At 46.5% G+C, this 15,899-nt stretch overlaps 1 protein-coding gene across 1 annotated transcript in view; it reads right to left on the reverse strand.

Annotated features, from left to right (window-relative positions):
- MARVELD2 (MARVEL domain containing 2) overlaps positions 1-4,803 on the reverse strand; it is a 29,902-nt gene extending 25,099 nt beyond the window's left edge. Inside the window, exons 1-2 of the mRNA XM_066602933.1 lie at positions 4,625-4,803; positions 495-1,682 (exon numbers count right to left, since the gene is read on the reverse strand). Coding sequence (XP_066459030.1) covers positions 495-1,673 — 1,179 coding nt within the window. The 5' untranslated portion in view covers positions 1,674-1,682; positions 4,625-4,803. The remainder of the gene's footprint in view (positions 1-494; positions 1,683-4,624) is intronic.
- Between the last annotated feature and the right edge of the window lie 11,096 nt (positions 4,804-15,899).

Raw genomic sequence — 15,899 nt, forward strand, 5'->3', positions numbered from 1 at the left:
GGTGCGCTGTGGGGCAGAAGCGGGGAACAGGGGGGAGCCCTCTCCCTCTCCCTCTCCCCCCCACTCCCCGCTGCAACCCCCCGCTCACCCACAGCGCACCCGAGTACTTTTCACCCGAGTAGTGAAGTACTCGAAAATCGCGGTGCTCGATTGCGAAATCGCCCTTACCGAGTACGTTCGTTCATCTCTAAACATAAATGGACATATTGTGGATTTTAAATCCACACTACATGTCAGATCTGCTTAAGATTTCTTGCTAACTTTTTCCACACAATGAACAAGATTTCTTAAACCTCATCCACATGGATTGTGCTTATAAAGCTGCAGCATTTCCACCCCATGTGAACATACCGCTACAGGGACCCGGCATCAATTTCCAACAGAAGGTGGAAAATCTCCAAGACAGAACAATCCAAAGGTTCAAGGAGGTCAATCTAATGCATGATATACGCTTAAAATGTTAAAACAATGAAATGAGATAAATAAAAATGTACCTCACGCTCAATATATTCTCGTCTCTTCCGGGCACTCTCATGTCGCCAAAGTTTCAGAGCAACAATGCCACTAATTAAATAGACTAACATGATGACAAACAGAAAGATAATGGCTGCCGTCTGCCCGCCTTCTACACGACAGAATGTGGCATACATGGGGTTGTTGAATAAAGAATAGTAGCATAGTCCTCCTCTGTTCGTGTCGTTCACATACACAATGGCCGCCGCCATATACAGAACAAATAAGCAGATATTTATTCCAAACTCGGTTAAAGGCCACCAGTTAGAATCCAGGAGAATTGTCCTGTAGTACATGGACATGCCGAGCACCAGGAGGATTATAGTAACCAGCCATGCCAAGCCTGCCACCACAAGTATAAAGGGAGTCTTGGGTCCACCATAATAGTACCCCCCTTGTAGAGAGGAGCCATAGGAATAAGGCTGTGAGTAACCAAACATATTGTACCATTCATTGTCTTTATGGATATAAGCTGTAACACAGGCAAAGACGCCAGCTCCGAGCAAGAGCTCCACGACGCCAAGTATTCTCAGCAATCCTGCCCATGACTTCATGTAAGAGTATCGCAAGTTGTACTCTTCTACCATCTCACTATAGGCTTTCACAGTATGTGTCTGGCGACCAAGGGAGCCGAATGGATCATCGGCATTAACGGCATCACCATCTCTCCTTGAGTTGTAGCTACCACCAGATTCCCCATATGGGTCTTGGAATGAATTTCCAGCTAACTTTGCATTCGCAACTGAGTTTTTTCCATGAGACTCAGAGGCAGGAAGGGATGGTGAAGGAGGAGGTGAACAACGTTCTCCCCCAGAAATGTAGTTAATTTCAGAAATGGGCTCTTCCCATGGAGTCTCTTTTTTACTCTTGAAGATCTGTTTCCAGGAATCTGGAATAAACCGTCGTACAGGTCTAAGTTCGAGTGCAGTGACCGGCTCCTCGCTGTCACTTGGAAAGAACTCGGGCCCAAAGGGAGGATTGAGTGGTAATGGAGGCGGTGGCAACGGGTCCGCACTCAAAGCCAACTCACAGCCCTCTAACGTCCGGAGATTATTTCTTTGTGTTTGCGACTCAACCGGCACCTGGTCATATTGCACAGCATGGCCATTTGGAGCTCTGTGTTTGGATCTTGATAATGAAGATGATCCTCCTCCAGACATTGGTGTAAGCTTGAAAGGACACAAAAATATGAAAATTAACTAAAGTTTAAGAAAAGAAGAAAAAAATGTAATCTTGTCAATCAATCATAAACATTTTCATTCCAAAGGCTCTGTTCACATCCGCATTTGGGATTTCAGTTCTCCTGTTTCATCATAGCAGAAACAAGAATTTCCATGTAATTTCAAAGGGGGCTTCTAGGGCTCTCAGCTTGCGCCTGTTCTGTCAGGTTTCCATTTTTTTTCCATGGAAACAAGAAGGTAGGGTGGCTTTACATGGGACAACTATCGTTCGAACAGTTGCTGGAAATTCTCACTCTAAGGCCTCCTGCACACGGGCGGAAATTCTGCGGTGGGATTTCCTATGAATCCTATGCAGACGGCCACGACTTGAGGGCATGAAAACTCACACAGAAACGTCACCGCTGACGTGCCAGCTCTGCACTGCGCATGTGCGGCTGTTCTTCAGCCGGCACATGGCAGTGCAGAGAGAGAAGACGCCGGACGGGTGAGTATAAGGTCAATACCGGGACATGGGTCGCATTCCACTGAAAGAATTCTCACAGCGAGATCCGACCCAGCCCTGTGCAGGCGGCCTTATAAGTTGTTAGCATACGAAGGACTGTTTGTGTGCTTTTAGCGATTGTTGACGCGCAAACCTCCCTGCAAAGTTATTGGCTAGTTGTTGAAAGACAAGCGATTGCCTGTTTACGCCAAACAAATTGACTAGCGACTGTTCTTTAGGCAAGCTGAAACGGAATGACCAGTGAACGAATTATCATTCATCATCCTGTAGGTGACCGTCTTTACATGGAACACCCATTGCTTACATGTGTTCTTCCAAGCGACTTTTCAGACGATAGTAGTCCCGTGTAAATCCACCCGCAGAGCTAAAATGGAAACCTGAAAGCAGCCTTCTATTTCTTTTTACATTACTGTTGATGCAGAACGGATGCAAGTGGAAAGCCTTCTGATTGTATCCATCAGGGCTTATTTACACAATCGGTACGCAACTGACATTAGGCAGTACATGAACTGGCGTCCAAGTGGTGGGGACAGTGGACATTGTGATGTGGATGGAATAAAAAAAAGAACATGCTGCAACTTTGTTTTGCACGGATCATGTGTCTGTGAAAAAAATTGCATGTGTGGAAAGACCTATTGAAGTCAATGGGTCTGTATACTGTGCGAGTGCAGCCCGTTGCAAAAATATGGGTGTGTGAATAAGCCCTTATTGGTGCCTTCTAAGGAATTTGTCAGGTCCTCTAAAGCTACCCGTGCTGCTAGTAGCAGGGTATGGTGACAGACAAGCCGATTTCATACAGGCAAGTGCGATATCACAGTGTATTGTACGCACGGAAAACCGATCGCAGACAGGGAAACAATACCAGAAAGTAGTGAGATGCACTCTCTTTCTCTCCCCTCTTGCAGACAGAAAGAATTCAGGCTTTTCTATGCTAGTTCCGCCACTCATATGCAATATTTATTGTGTATGGGCTGCGGGACACTTGCATCCATTGACTTCAATGGAAGCCGCTTGCGCAGAATCCATGCTAAAATAGAACATGCCGCGATTTTTCTTCCGCTCGTGGAACACGCAATTCATATGTGTGAATGTGAAGGAATACTCAAATACATGCCTTTCAATCCCAGCGTTTAACCGCGGGGGCGATCGCAGAATCAACTATTCCAATCAGCACATCTGTCACCATTCCCTGCTACTAGCTGCATGTTTTTCTTCGGTGCATAGTCAGGCACATCGGCGTCAGAGCGTCTGCTTGGAGCCTCCCTCGCACATTTCCATTAAAATCCAGGACAAAATATTCAGACTATTTGGTCCTGGACTCTGGAGGGACCTTGTTAGATTTATTGGGGTCTGTCTGGCACCATTCGGTTCAGCTTGCTCAGACACTTCTGGTTTGTTGTTCGGCTCCATCGATCTACCATGGATAGCGGGTATATTTCTGCACGGTACAGCAGTGTTGGAGTACATCCTATGATTACTCCGTCACCGGGCTGTGCTGATGAATACATAAGGTTACATACCAGCAAGAAATGTTCCCTGCTGTAGGATCGTCCCCAACAAACAGATTTCATATATTCAAACATAATTATTTGTAAAGGGGAACATCTGATGAAACCCAGTGATACGGTGTCATGCAAACGCTATCAGCCACAGGGTGTCCACCGCCATCATGATCACTTTTGGCTCTAATTTTTGACATTTTTTCGGCTCGCATATCTGTGTATTTTATTGCCCTTTTTCCGCCTGCAGGCAGATTCATTTGCACTCCGCAAACAAGATGCACCACTTAAAACAGCTAACTAGTTCCATATGTGTTATTTTGCAGCTGAATTATGCATCTCCTTGCGCATTTGCACGCCCCATTGACTTCTATGGAGAGCTTTGCTGTGCAAATGTGCAGAAAAGCAGAGCATACTGCGTTTTTTATTTGCGCAATCGAAATGCACGCAGGTAAATGAACCCATTGAAATCAATGGGTCTACTCTCTGTGTATTGTGCGTGCAGATACGCCCGTATGAAGGAGCCCTAAGGGTATGTTCACACATTGCAGATTTGCTATGGATTTTCCACAGTAAACCTTCACCATTCGCTGCGGATTTTTACATGGATCCAATGCAGTCTTCACCCCAGCAGGTAAAAGGATGGAATCTGCTATGGATCCACAACAAAGTCCGCACCAGTAAACACACTGTACAAGGAGATCACTTCTCTGGGCTCCGGTTACACAGGACATTCCTGATGCGCCATTTATCATCCTGCAGCAGATGGCCTGTGGCTGGCAGAGCATGCTGGGAGTTGTAGTTTCTGGGGAACCACAGGTTGCACAATACTTCCATACGATGGCTGCTCTATAAAACTTCCTTGTAAAAGTTGAGCTGAGGAGACATCCTAGAAATGAGTGGATGAGACAGTGCAGGAGGGAGCTCACCTGTAGTCTAATGTGAGTGCTGTCCTTAGCTGCAGTCTCTGGTCATGTCTCACTGGACTGTCTCTTGGCTCTTCCCTCCCAGGATCACTCGGACTTGGACAGCAGTCTACACACCGCACTCTCTCCCGGGACAGGCTTCCTCTCTCTCTCGGTCACGTGACTCTCTTCCTCTCCCGGGATGACGTCACTGCCCGGCCCCGCCCCCTCTGCAGGTAGCTGGGCGGGACCTGACTCACCTTCTGTACTGGGTGCAGCGCTGGCTGCTTCCTAGCGCCCCCTGGCGGTCCACATGTGTGTAACAATGTGTCACACCTAATTGCTGGTTTCAGCAGCAGGTAGTGTTGTTTACAGGGCATGGGTATGAATTATCCATGACTAATGAAATATGAAAACTAACCATCATGCTGAGAATATCTGAAACTGTGAGGTAACAAGATTGGGGCTCCGCCGTGAAAAACTTCTCCCATGTCATCTATACATGGCGTAAGTTGGGATTGCTGAGACCCAGAGGTGTAGCTAAAGGCTCATTGGCCCAGATGCAAAAGTTCAGCATGCCCCCCAACTTTCCTCTGCATTGTTTGGTCTCTTAAAGAGACTCTCCACCAACTTTAAGCACTATGAGATAGACTTATGGGTTAAAAGTAGGTGAAGTGCTGAGTTTTTTTCGTTTCCCTCATGTGAGCGCTGGAAGCCGCCGCTGAATGCATTGAGGGGCGCTCTTAGTTGTCTTCCCCGCTCTAATGTGATAATGGACGGACTACTCAGCAGCGCTGCTCAATGAGTGGCACCTTTCAGTGGTGACACCAGGGGTATGATGGGGGAGGTAAGTATAAGGTCGGCTTCACACGATCGGGTCAGATTCCGCCTGTGAGCCTGGCCGGCGACCCTACATACCTGTGATTTCTGTAATGTGGATGACCGCAGCAGCTCGCCATCAGCCATGCACAGTACAGATTTTCTGTTTTCGATATTTGTATTTCACACGCTGTTGCTAAGCGATGACACGGTTAACCGCGGCCCATACTCACTGTTAGTTGCGTACGGGCTGCGGATCCGTGGAGTCTGCAGCAAAATAGAGCATGCTGTGATTATTCCTCCACTCGCAGAATACGCAATTCTATCCATGAATGCGAGCAAAAAATCAAAAGTACATGCCTTTCAATGCGTGCAATTCGCTGTGGATCCTCCACATGAACGCCGATCGCGGATTCCACAATAGCTTAGTTTATAGAGCTGTAAGTAGGTGACAGTTTCTTTAAGAAGTCCATTAATGCAATACTACTGTGTTTACCCCCAAATAAGACCCTGTCTTATATTAAGTTCTGCCCCAAAAGAGGCACAGGGTCCTATTTTCAGGGATGTCTTATACTTACCTAGCAGGCAGTCTGGGTCCCTCTCACTGGTCTCTGTAATTTTTGCTCGGCCAGGCTTGCTTACAGTACTCAGCGCCGACAGAACATCGCTTTCTGGTAACGGGGTTGGTAAACCCCACCTCCAGCAAGCGATTGCTCTGATTGGTTCTTGAACGCCGCGGCTCAGCCAATCACGGCCAGAGCTCGATGAACCAATCACAGACATTCAATCAATGGCTGTTTTTGGTTATTGAGCGCCTCAGTAATTGGCTGATCCGCGGCGCTCGAGAACCAATCAGAGCAATTGCTTGCTGGAGCTGGGGTTTACAAGCGGGGTTTCCCCACAAGTGGAAATCAATTGCGATTTTTCACTCACGTGGGAAAAATCGCAGCATGCTCTATTTTGAGGTGGATTCCATACAGACAGCTTCCATTGAAGTCAATGGAAGCCGTCCGACCAGTGGCCTCTCCACAATCATCATTGCAGAGCGGTCGTGAGATCCGCATCATTACCTAGTGACCGCGTGGCATTATCTGTACTGCGCATTATCCCCCTGCTCACTCCCGCAGCCCACCGCTCACCCCCGCCGGCACCCGAATCTTTTCTGACAAACGGGCAGGTACTCGAAAAGAACGATACTCGCTCGAGTGTCTGCCCTTAACGAGTATGCTCGCTCATCTCTAGTCGTGACAGATTTGGGATATTTGGTCAGACCATGGTTGCCAAGTCTTAAGGAAGCCCTCCATAGAATCATCCCTCATAGCAGACAGCTTTTCACAGATCATCATTTTGGAGATTCTTGCTATGATGGGGTTCAGAATAAGGGATGGTTACAACCAATGGGCTGCTATGTAGATCCTTGCCGCCATACAAATAAACTGGGAGAGGTTTGTGTTGCTGATTATTATACCTGGTCGGTTTGTCCGCCAGCAGGCAAACCGAGAGGCTGAGGGGGAATGTGAAGCCCAAAACTCTCGAAACCAGCCTGGCTGCACAAAGATTTTACCGTTGGGCATGTCCACCAGGTATGCAAAACTGAACCCAGTGCCCCGCAACCTCTAAAGCAATTAGGAGAAGTAGTACGGTAGGGGAGAAGTTGTGTATCATCATTGTGGGTATGTAGTGTGACCTGTGTAGGATCTTGTAGGAGGTTTCGGCCAGGGTCACCTGATGTCTGGCAATGAATGCACACCAGTGATGCCATATATATATTATTATATAGGAGAGAAATCGTCCCAGACTGGAGGGGTGACCAGACGCACAGCCTCTAAAACATCGTATCGGGTATTTTAGAGTGGAGTTTAGGAAACATCGTCTGGAAGAAGCTATAAATCTGGCGTGTGTCCAGCCACAAGTGGCCTGGAACTGAGTATTTTTCTAAGATTTGTTGAATAGTCATGGGATTATTTCCGTGATGGCGAACCTATGACACGCGTAGCCATAGCCGCTGACACGCGGCCGCTGTCGGAAGTTCACCCCGTTAGTGGTGAATACTGGCAGAGGCCGCGGCTCTTCTGCCAGTATTGACTAAGCAGCCCTACTAGCAGCGCTGATCCCGGCGCACACCGTGATGTCAGTGTGCAACCGGGATCCTCCTCCCCCCTCCAATGACGTCTCCTACTACTTGGTTCCGCGAATGCGTCCGGGGGAGGAGGTGTCTGGCAGCACACTGACGTCACCTTGTGTGCCGGAGATCATCGCTGCTAGCGGCGCGCCAGGCAGAGGAGGAGCGGAGCTTCCCCGAGGTGGAGGGGGTAAGTACATGGGTCTCGGGGGCACTGTCACTGCTGGGTCCGCTGTGGGCGGCACTGTCACTGCTGGGGCTCATCATTACTGATCGCACGCGTGGGAAGAAATCACAGCATGCTCCATTTTCCTGCGGATTCCGCAGGACGGCTTCCATTGAAGTCAATGGAAGACATCCAATTTGTGGCACAGCCACAGCTGTCACTGTGGACATGCCGCGGATCTGCTGGAAAAAAAAAATTGCACTGCGAATGAGTCCGGCCCGTCGCCGGCGTGTCTGGACGCATCCGCCATGCTGAAGAAAGAAGATCCAGGCGGCGTGGAGGAGACCTGCACTGGATCTGGACAGGTAAGAAAATGTCTTTTCCTGTCCATGTCTGCGGACACGGCTGGATTACGCTGCGGGATTCAGCAGTAGAATCCGTGCGTGCAAGTTGGTCCTAAGGAGGGGGAAGGTGAGAGGAGTTGTATTTTAGAAATGTTTAATTTTATGTCCCAAAATATAGCTCTCAGGTCCGCAGAGGATGTTAGGGAGGCCTCCAGCTCCGCCCAGAGGGGCGCTCCTGGGCCTGCAAACATGAGGGGGGGGGGGGGGGGATCTGGGCCATCTGTGCTGCATATTCTTCTGTGAAAGTACATTATTTTCTGTTTAATCCGTGGTCTTTTGTTGTTTAAATAAATTCAGAGATGGCCTGTTGCATAGGTTTCATGTTTGGTGGGAGGATGTTAATTGGGAGGCACCTAAATAGATAGGAGAGTTGTGGTAGGATGTTCATTTTAATTGAGTTTATGCACCCTACCCAGGAGAGGGGGCGCTGGTTCCATTTTTTCATTTCTAGTTTGAAGGTTCTAAACAGGGGTGTGTAATTCCATTTATAAAGGGAATTCAGGGTGGGGTGACTTTAATACCTAAATATATTTGGTTTGTTTTTTGAGGACCGTAATACAGAGCTAATGCAAATCTATGTATCAATTCACATGGGCAAGTTCTTCACCATTTTTTACAAACCATTTTTTTGCACATTTGCATCCGTATTTGTATTCTTTTCTATTGGGCGGATATGGATCAGTATTTGCCCAGTAGAAAATAAAATATACAGAGGAATATATTGATGAAAATATGGATGCCATATAGTTGTAATGTACATGCAATGCCCCCTCAGGTTGGCACTAGACATAACGCAATGTACAACATTTGCCTGGAGCATGCCTTTAAAATGCAAAATTTACCAGATGTTTGACAAATTCACAAAACTGATGCACAAATGTATCAAGGTAAATTCATATCTTGTATTACTAAGGGGATTAAAAAGAAATCTTCAACACATGCAGGGAAAGTATTCACACAGGGGAAATATCTCACCTCTCACCCAGCCAGCCAACAACCTACTGCACACTGATGAGGGGCAAATACTCTGAAACTGTGTGTACATAGTTATCGTTTCCTTCTAGAGAAGACTCTGGCTTTGGCTTATACTCCCAGTCATTCTTACAAAACTTGTTAAAAGGTCTGATATTGAGGGCGGCATCACATAGCCTTGCTTGTGTACTTTTTTGTATTGCGTATGCGCAGCATTGCATACGCTGCCTATACAAGTGTATAGGGCTTGCGCTGCATGGTATGCAGAGAAATAGAGCATGCTGCGACCTACTTATGCGTATCTACACGCACATGTGCATGGAGTCAATGAAAGTCAATTGACTTTCATTGACTCCATTCACCATGTATCACGAGGCCGTGCATCGCATGCTTTATACACAAGTGAAAAAAAGGCCCCAGGACATGAGCCCTAACTGTGGATTTGGATGTGGAATTGCTGGCAGAATTTTGCTATTTCGAATTATGCATCAAAATCTGGATTTTGGTATTGAATATTCGGCAGGAGGGCGTATTACCTGTGAAAGGTCCCTAATAGTTGGTGCTCTACAGGCATTGTTCTATCATAGACTTAAATACTGTGTGAAATTCTGCAAAAAACATTTCATAGCAAATACACCCCAAAATTCACAACACTAAATCTGCTTGTATTTTATTTTTGCTATATAATTCCTCTTGCGGATTCTGTGGTGTGATTTTTTACCCGGCGTGAATCCATCCTGAGAGTTTTGTGCAGGTTCTGTATATTAGAGCAGACTCACCAAAGCCTAAATTACTACAAAACCAAAATAGTAATTAACATGTGAAATCTAGAATGCACCCCTGGTCAGACCAGACATAGGCTGGCGGACAAGAAGGTCGCGTAAGCTTTATTTGGCTACAGTTGTGACAAAGCACAAACCCAATGAACATGTGAAAAACGATGGCTACATGCTTTATAAATCTGGTGGGCATGCTTAAGTAATAATGTAGGCACTAAGCAGAATGTTAAAAAAGGAAACTTTATCTGCCTGTCAAATCTAGTAATATTCCACTTAAAGGGGTTGTTCAAGTTATTTAAGGGGTATCCTAAGAGGTCCCCCATGGTGTAATATAACAAAACAGCTGATACTCCTGACTCTTCCCACGTCGGCAGCTCCAGTCTCCCAGCTGATGTCATCTTTACAGGCTGCACTCAGCCTGAGCCATCTGCAGACAAGCTGCAGCAGCCAATAACAGCACTCTGTGATTATCGCTGTCATTGGCTGCAGCAGGTTTACAGGATGTCACAGCGGACACCAGAGCCACGGGCGAGGGATAAGTAAGAAGTGGCGAGTATCAGCTGTATTGTAATTTTACACTATATCCTTTACACAACTTGGACAACCCCTTTAAAAGAAAATGTAACTAAAAATGAGAAGTCTCCATAGAAAAAGTTTTTTCTAGCGTGTCTCAACTGTGTAACTTGTCATTAACCTCTACAGCGAAACAATAAAGTAGTGTGATGTAGAAGTGAAACTGATGTTTTTACCCTTAAGACCCATTCACACAGGCATATTTCCCATCCATGTTATCTTCACGGACAGCACATGGACCAATTATAGCCTATGAGGCGATTCACATGTCCAAGTTTCTGTATGAACATATAACAAAAAGTGCAGCATGAGCTATTCTGTTCCGTATTACAGATGAGAATCGGACATGCAATGTTCGCTGCCTGCGGGTATCAGACAACAGGCGGGCATGTGTCTGTGTGCTGTCCAACGCACATTTGGTCTGAGAATCTCGGGGGCAACTTGCATACTTGTAAGGAGAATTCAAAAGAGTTGTGAACCAGGTTATATGTGAAGTATCATCTGCTGTATTCTTTCAGTGCTCACATATCAGGACAAACACAGAAAACGCATTTCAATTCAAAAGAATCTTGTTCACCTGCAACTTGCATGCGGCTGTCTGAATGTGGCCTTAGAATATGCAATTATTTTCTAATTGTGGGGATTCAACCTCTTGGACCCCTGTCAATCTTGAGAAGCTACCGGTAGATGCTGTTTTCCTTCGTCTGATTACTGTATAGTGTCTGATGTAAAGACTACACTTTTGAGAAGCCAAGTCCGCAAATTAGGCTGGGCAGATAGTGAGCTGACAAGGAAGGCTGGTAGATTTCTGATCTGAAGCCTGCAGAACTATGAATGCGGCTGTGGCTCATAAAACAGGCTGCAACTCGCAATTATAACTATGTAATGCAATGTACACTCATTGTCAAAAAAGAAAATTCCTCCCCTAGGAGTTGTAAGAATCAAATGAAACCTTCTGTGCGATTGTAACTTTGATATAAGTGATTACAAGATCAGAGCAAAAAGGCAATTTATTGCGGAAAACTGAACACTTAAAGGTAGGCTCTAGTACCCTGTTGTATCGTCTTTAGTTTGGTTACAACATGTGATATGGATGGTCATAGAGGCTCTAGTACCCTGTTGTACTGCCTGTAGCTTGGATACAAGATGTGATACAGACGGGCATGGAGGCTCTAGTACCCTGTTGTACCGCCTCTAGCTTAGATACAAGATGTGATATGGGTGGGCATGGCGGCTCTAGTACCCTGTTGTACCGCCCCTAGCTTGTATGCAAGATGTGATGCGGGTGGGCATGGAGGCTCTAGTACCCTGTTGTACCGCCCCTAGCTTGTATACAAGATGTGATACGAGGGGGCATGGAGGCTCTAGTACCGTTGTATCGCCTCTGGCATGGATACAAGATGTGATATGGATAGGCATAGAGACTCTAGTACCCTGCTGTACCGCCTCTAGCTGGGATACAAGATGTGACACGGGTGGGCATGGAGGCATACAGGTTTTGTATGGTATCCTGCAGCCTCTGTAACTAAGCCTCTAGATTGTGCAAACTTGTAGACTATTAAAGTTGGCATCCCAGATAGTCCCATACAAGTTCTACTGGCGATAAATCTAGTGACCGGGCAGCCACTGAAATGTGACAATGTTGTGGGTACATTCCTGTGACTCCCTTGCTGTGTGCGGCCGAGCATTATCCTGCTGGGAAATGCCTCTTGGAAGCCATGAGAGGAACACATGTGGCTGCAGGATGTCCTGAACATATGGATGAGCTGTCATTGTCCGTCGTACCACTACAGGGGTGACCGACTGTTGTATGCGATGCCCTCCAGACCATCATACCAGCAATGAGGGAAGGGTGCTGCTCAATCGTAAAGGCAGGATTGAGTTGCTCACCCCTAGGTCTCCAGACACTAAGGCCGCCTGCAGACAGGATTCCCCGCAGAATTTCCGCCCGTACACGCCTGCACAGGATTGCATTACAACACGCAATCCTATGCAGACGGACGCGGTTTGTCTGCGCGAAATCCCACGCAGAAAACAAACCGCGGCATGCTCCAATTCTGAAACGTCACTCACCGGCCGCCGACTCCGCTCTGCGCATGCGCCGGCACATGAAAGAGCCGGAGCTGTGGGAGCGGGTGAGTTCCGCGCTGCTCTCTACAGGCGCTCGGGTTGGGTCCGGCTGCGAGAATTCTCGCAGCCGGACGGACCCGGTCGTCTGCAGGTGGCCTAACACGGCTGTCATTAGGGCCCAAACTAGATCTGGATTCGTTGTTGAAGACAATCCAGTTCCACACCGTAGCAGTTCAGTTCTGTCGTTCACGTCACCACTGCAAACTGTGGTGGGTGTCAAGGGCTGTACATGTAATGGGTGCCGTGAGACCAAATGTCCTTCAGCCAAGCACCTTTAATCCCTTAGTGATGGAGTTTTTTTAAACTTTTTTTCTATTATCGATTTCTCCGCCCCCCTTTTAAAAAATCGTAACTCCTTTATTTATCCATTAGCGTCGCTGTATGAGGGCTTCTTTTTCGCAGGACAAGTTGTATTTTTCAATGGTGCTATTTAATGTACCATATAATGTACTGAAAGCTTCCTAGGTGGAGAGAAATGGAAAATAAAAAAGAAATTCCGCCATCTTTCGGCGCGTCTTGTTTCTATGGCACACAAACTGCAACAAAAATGACATGATAACAGCCCCGATCAGCCACGTGGCTGATCGGGGCTGTTGCTGCCAAGTGTCGGCCGTGAGAAACAGATGACACCTGCATTGTGTGGAGGGAGATCACTGCAAGTGGAAAAAGTAGTAACTACATACAAGTAGCCTCTGAGAGCCTTTTTATATACCAGGTGGCAAGACCGTTCTTCTAATCACACCCCAACTCTATTCATTTGTATATCTGCCTGAGATGGAACTGGATGTTGAGTTTTGCAGCAAAATGACAACTTCTAAGCACTGGATTTTTTACAAAGTTTTTCAACTTTTATGCAGTTTAATATTATATGTAAACTAGGGAGTTTATAGAAACACAATTTAAACACAGCAATGAGAATTCCACTCATTTATTCCACCACTGAATGAATATATTCCTGGCACTGTATAAAATCGGTCATACATTTGGCTGATAGCTGTTGTTCCCAACCTCCCATACACATGTGTACTCAGTTGAGCATACTCCGGTAGCAACTTAGGCCTCCCTCACACAGCAGCGCTGCAAAGTGCTGTGATTTTACGTTTGTTTTTGCCCACAGCTGCCTTGCAGCCAACAGTGGAGTTTAACATACCAAAATAGTACAGACTATGCTCGAAAATTGCCGCTTGGCTCCATTGGAAACAATAGGAGCGTTGTTATCCCACGTCTAGCGCAGCGCTCAGAATAGTAAAAAAGCACTTGTGTAAGGAACGCCTTATGTCCCCTGAAAACTAAGGAATTAGACATGCCAGACCCTCCTTTCTACCAACATCTACTATCAGGGGAGAGTCATAGGGTCCCCCATCTGATGGTCAATCACTCCCTTCAAAATGAGCAGGATCAGCCAGCATTATTCCATTCGTACGGCCCCCGTTAGCCTCTGAGTGTAGATAATAACATCCCGGGGGTGGATGGTCCTTGAGTCATGGCAGGCCGCTGCACCATAGCTCTGAGCAGTCATCACATAGCTCTGCAGTTCTTCATCGCACGCCGCAGCACTAGTTTCCAGACACATAATTATAGCATTACAGTTTGCATTTCTTTGATATCACAGACCGGAAGGGCTACATTACAAAGTCTACACGGTATTTAAAGTGCACCTGTATCCTGAGACAAGTGCATTTCAAACAGGGACTTCTACAAGTTGCCCATATAAGTTTGAGTGTCCACAGAATTAAAGCACTAATTTCAAGTCAATGACTTTTAGCAATCGCGAAGCGTAGCTAAAAGCCAGCTGCCTTAGATGTTGCCCCCAGCTCTACAGTATGGTACAGCCCTCACCGATGGTGCTCCAACTACAGTATACAGAAAATCGCTCTCACATAGACTTTGGGGGCAAACTGTAGTTAAAAGAAATATAAATAATCAGAATTTCCCATCTTGTTTTAACTCAGTCCAGGTTCTTTCTCCTAGGGCCCATGAAATAACATTACTTGTGCTCTATCTACCGCTTTGCTATTGCATGACCTTATTTACGTTTTGGGTGTAAATGCCCGTTAACTTACCAGTCTCTCAGGACAGGTACGCTTACTACAATTTACCCAAACTATCAAGTTAAAAATATTTTAAGTTAAATATATATTTTTACGTCACATAAATATAAAGCGTAGGCTGCATTCCCACGAACGTATATCGGCTCGGTTTTCACGCTAAGCCGATATATGTCGCCCTCATCTGCCGGGGAGGGGGAGGATGGAAGAGCCAGGATCGGGACCTGAGCTCCCGCCCCCTCTGCACTATTTGCAATGAAAGGAGGCGGGGTGGGGCAGGGCTAAGTGGCGAGAATTAGCCCCGCCCCACCTCCCCCCATTGCAAATAGTGCAGAGGGGTGGAGAGGAGGCAGAGAGGGGACGGGAGCTCAGTTCCTGCTCCTGGCTCTTCTATCCTCCCCCCCCCCCCCCCTGCAGATGAGGACGACGTATATCGGCTCGGCGTGAAAACCGAGCCGATATACGTTCGTGTGAATGCACCCTAAGGCCGCTTGCATCAAATGGTGTAGAAAAGGGAACAGCATAAGCAGAGGAATACCATACATGTCTATTAGACAAGGTTCAATCCACTCCTACAAACCCTAACATTGGGCTGTATGTAACAATTATAACAATGTGCATTGGATCTAACTCCTGATTTCTACTATAGCAATGAATGATAAAAACACACATCAGCATATGTTCTGGGGCAAAAGGAATTGCTCAAAGTAAGAAGGCCAAGCGGCTAAACTATGCCCCAAAACATCGGATTTGGGCTGCAGAATGATAGCAGCAGGTGCTCTGGACTAATGAGTCAAAATCTGAAATATCTGGCTGTGACAGAAAAGAGTGGGAAGAAATTTTTTCACCCAAATGGGCTAAATTGGCTCAGTGGGTTTTTTTTGCCTTCCTCTGGATCAACAACAGGAGTGTGCAATCACAGAAAATGGCCATATACTTACATTGGTGTCCCTCACAGGTGCAATTAGCTCCCTCATTTGGTAGTCAGCTACCTGCATGGTGAGAGGATGCATGCATATGGCCATGTTCTGTGATTGCTTTTATGTTTTTATATTTTCCCTTCTGTGATGCATTTATATTAGTGTAGGGACCCACTACATGCAAGGAACCTTGACGCGGTTAGTGGGGTGATGTATCTTGGCCAAAATCCAACTAATGCCTTGCATTTATTATCTATCATTCACATGCAGTGTGGCTTTAAAACTCCAGGGGGAGCCCAGGGTGGCAGTACCAATGTGGTTCACTGTTTGAAGTGCAGGACAACCCGATGAACTATTATGGCGTCA

Source organism: Eleutherodactylus coqui, chromosome 5 (genome assembly GCF_035609145.1).
Source record: "Eleutherodactylus coqui strain aEleCoq1 chromosome 5, aEleCoq1.hap1, whole genome shotgun sequence".
NCBI classification, from domain to species: domain Eukaryota; kingdom Metazoa; phylum Chordata; class Amphibia; order Anura; family Eleutherodactylidae; genus Eleutherodactylus; species Eleutherodactylus coqui.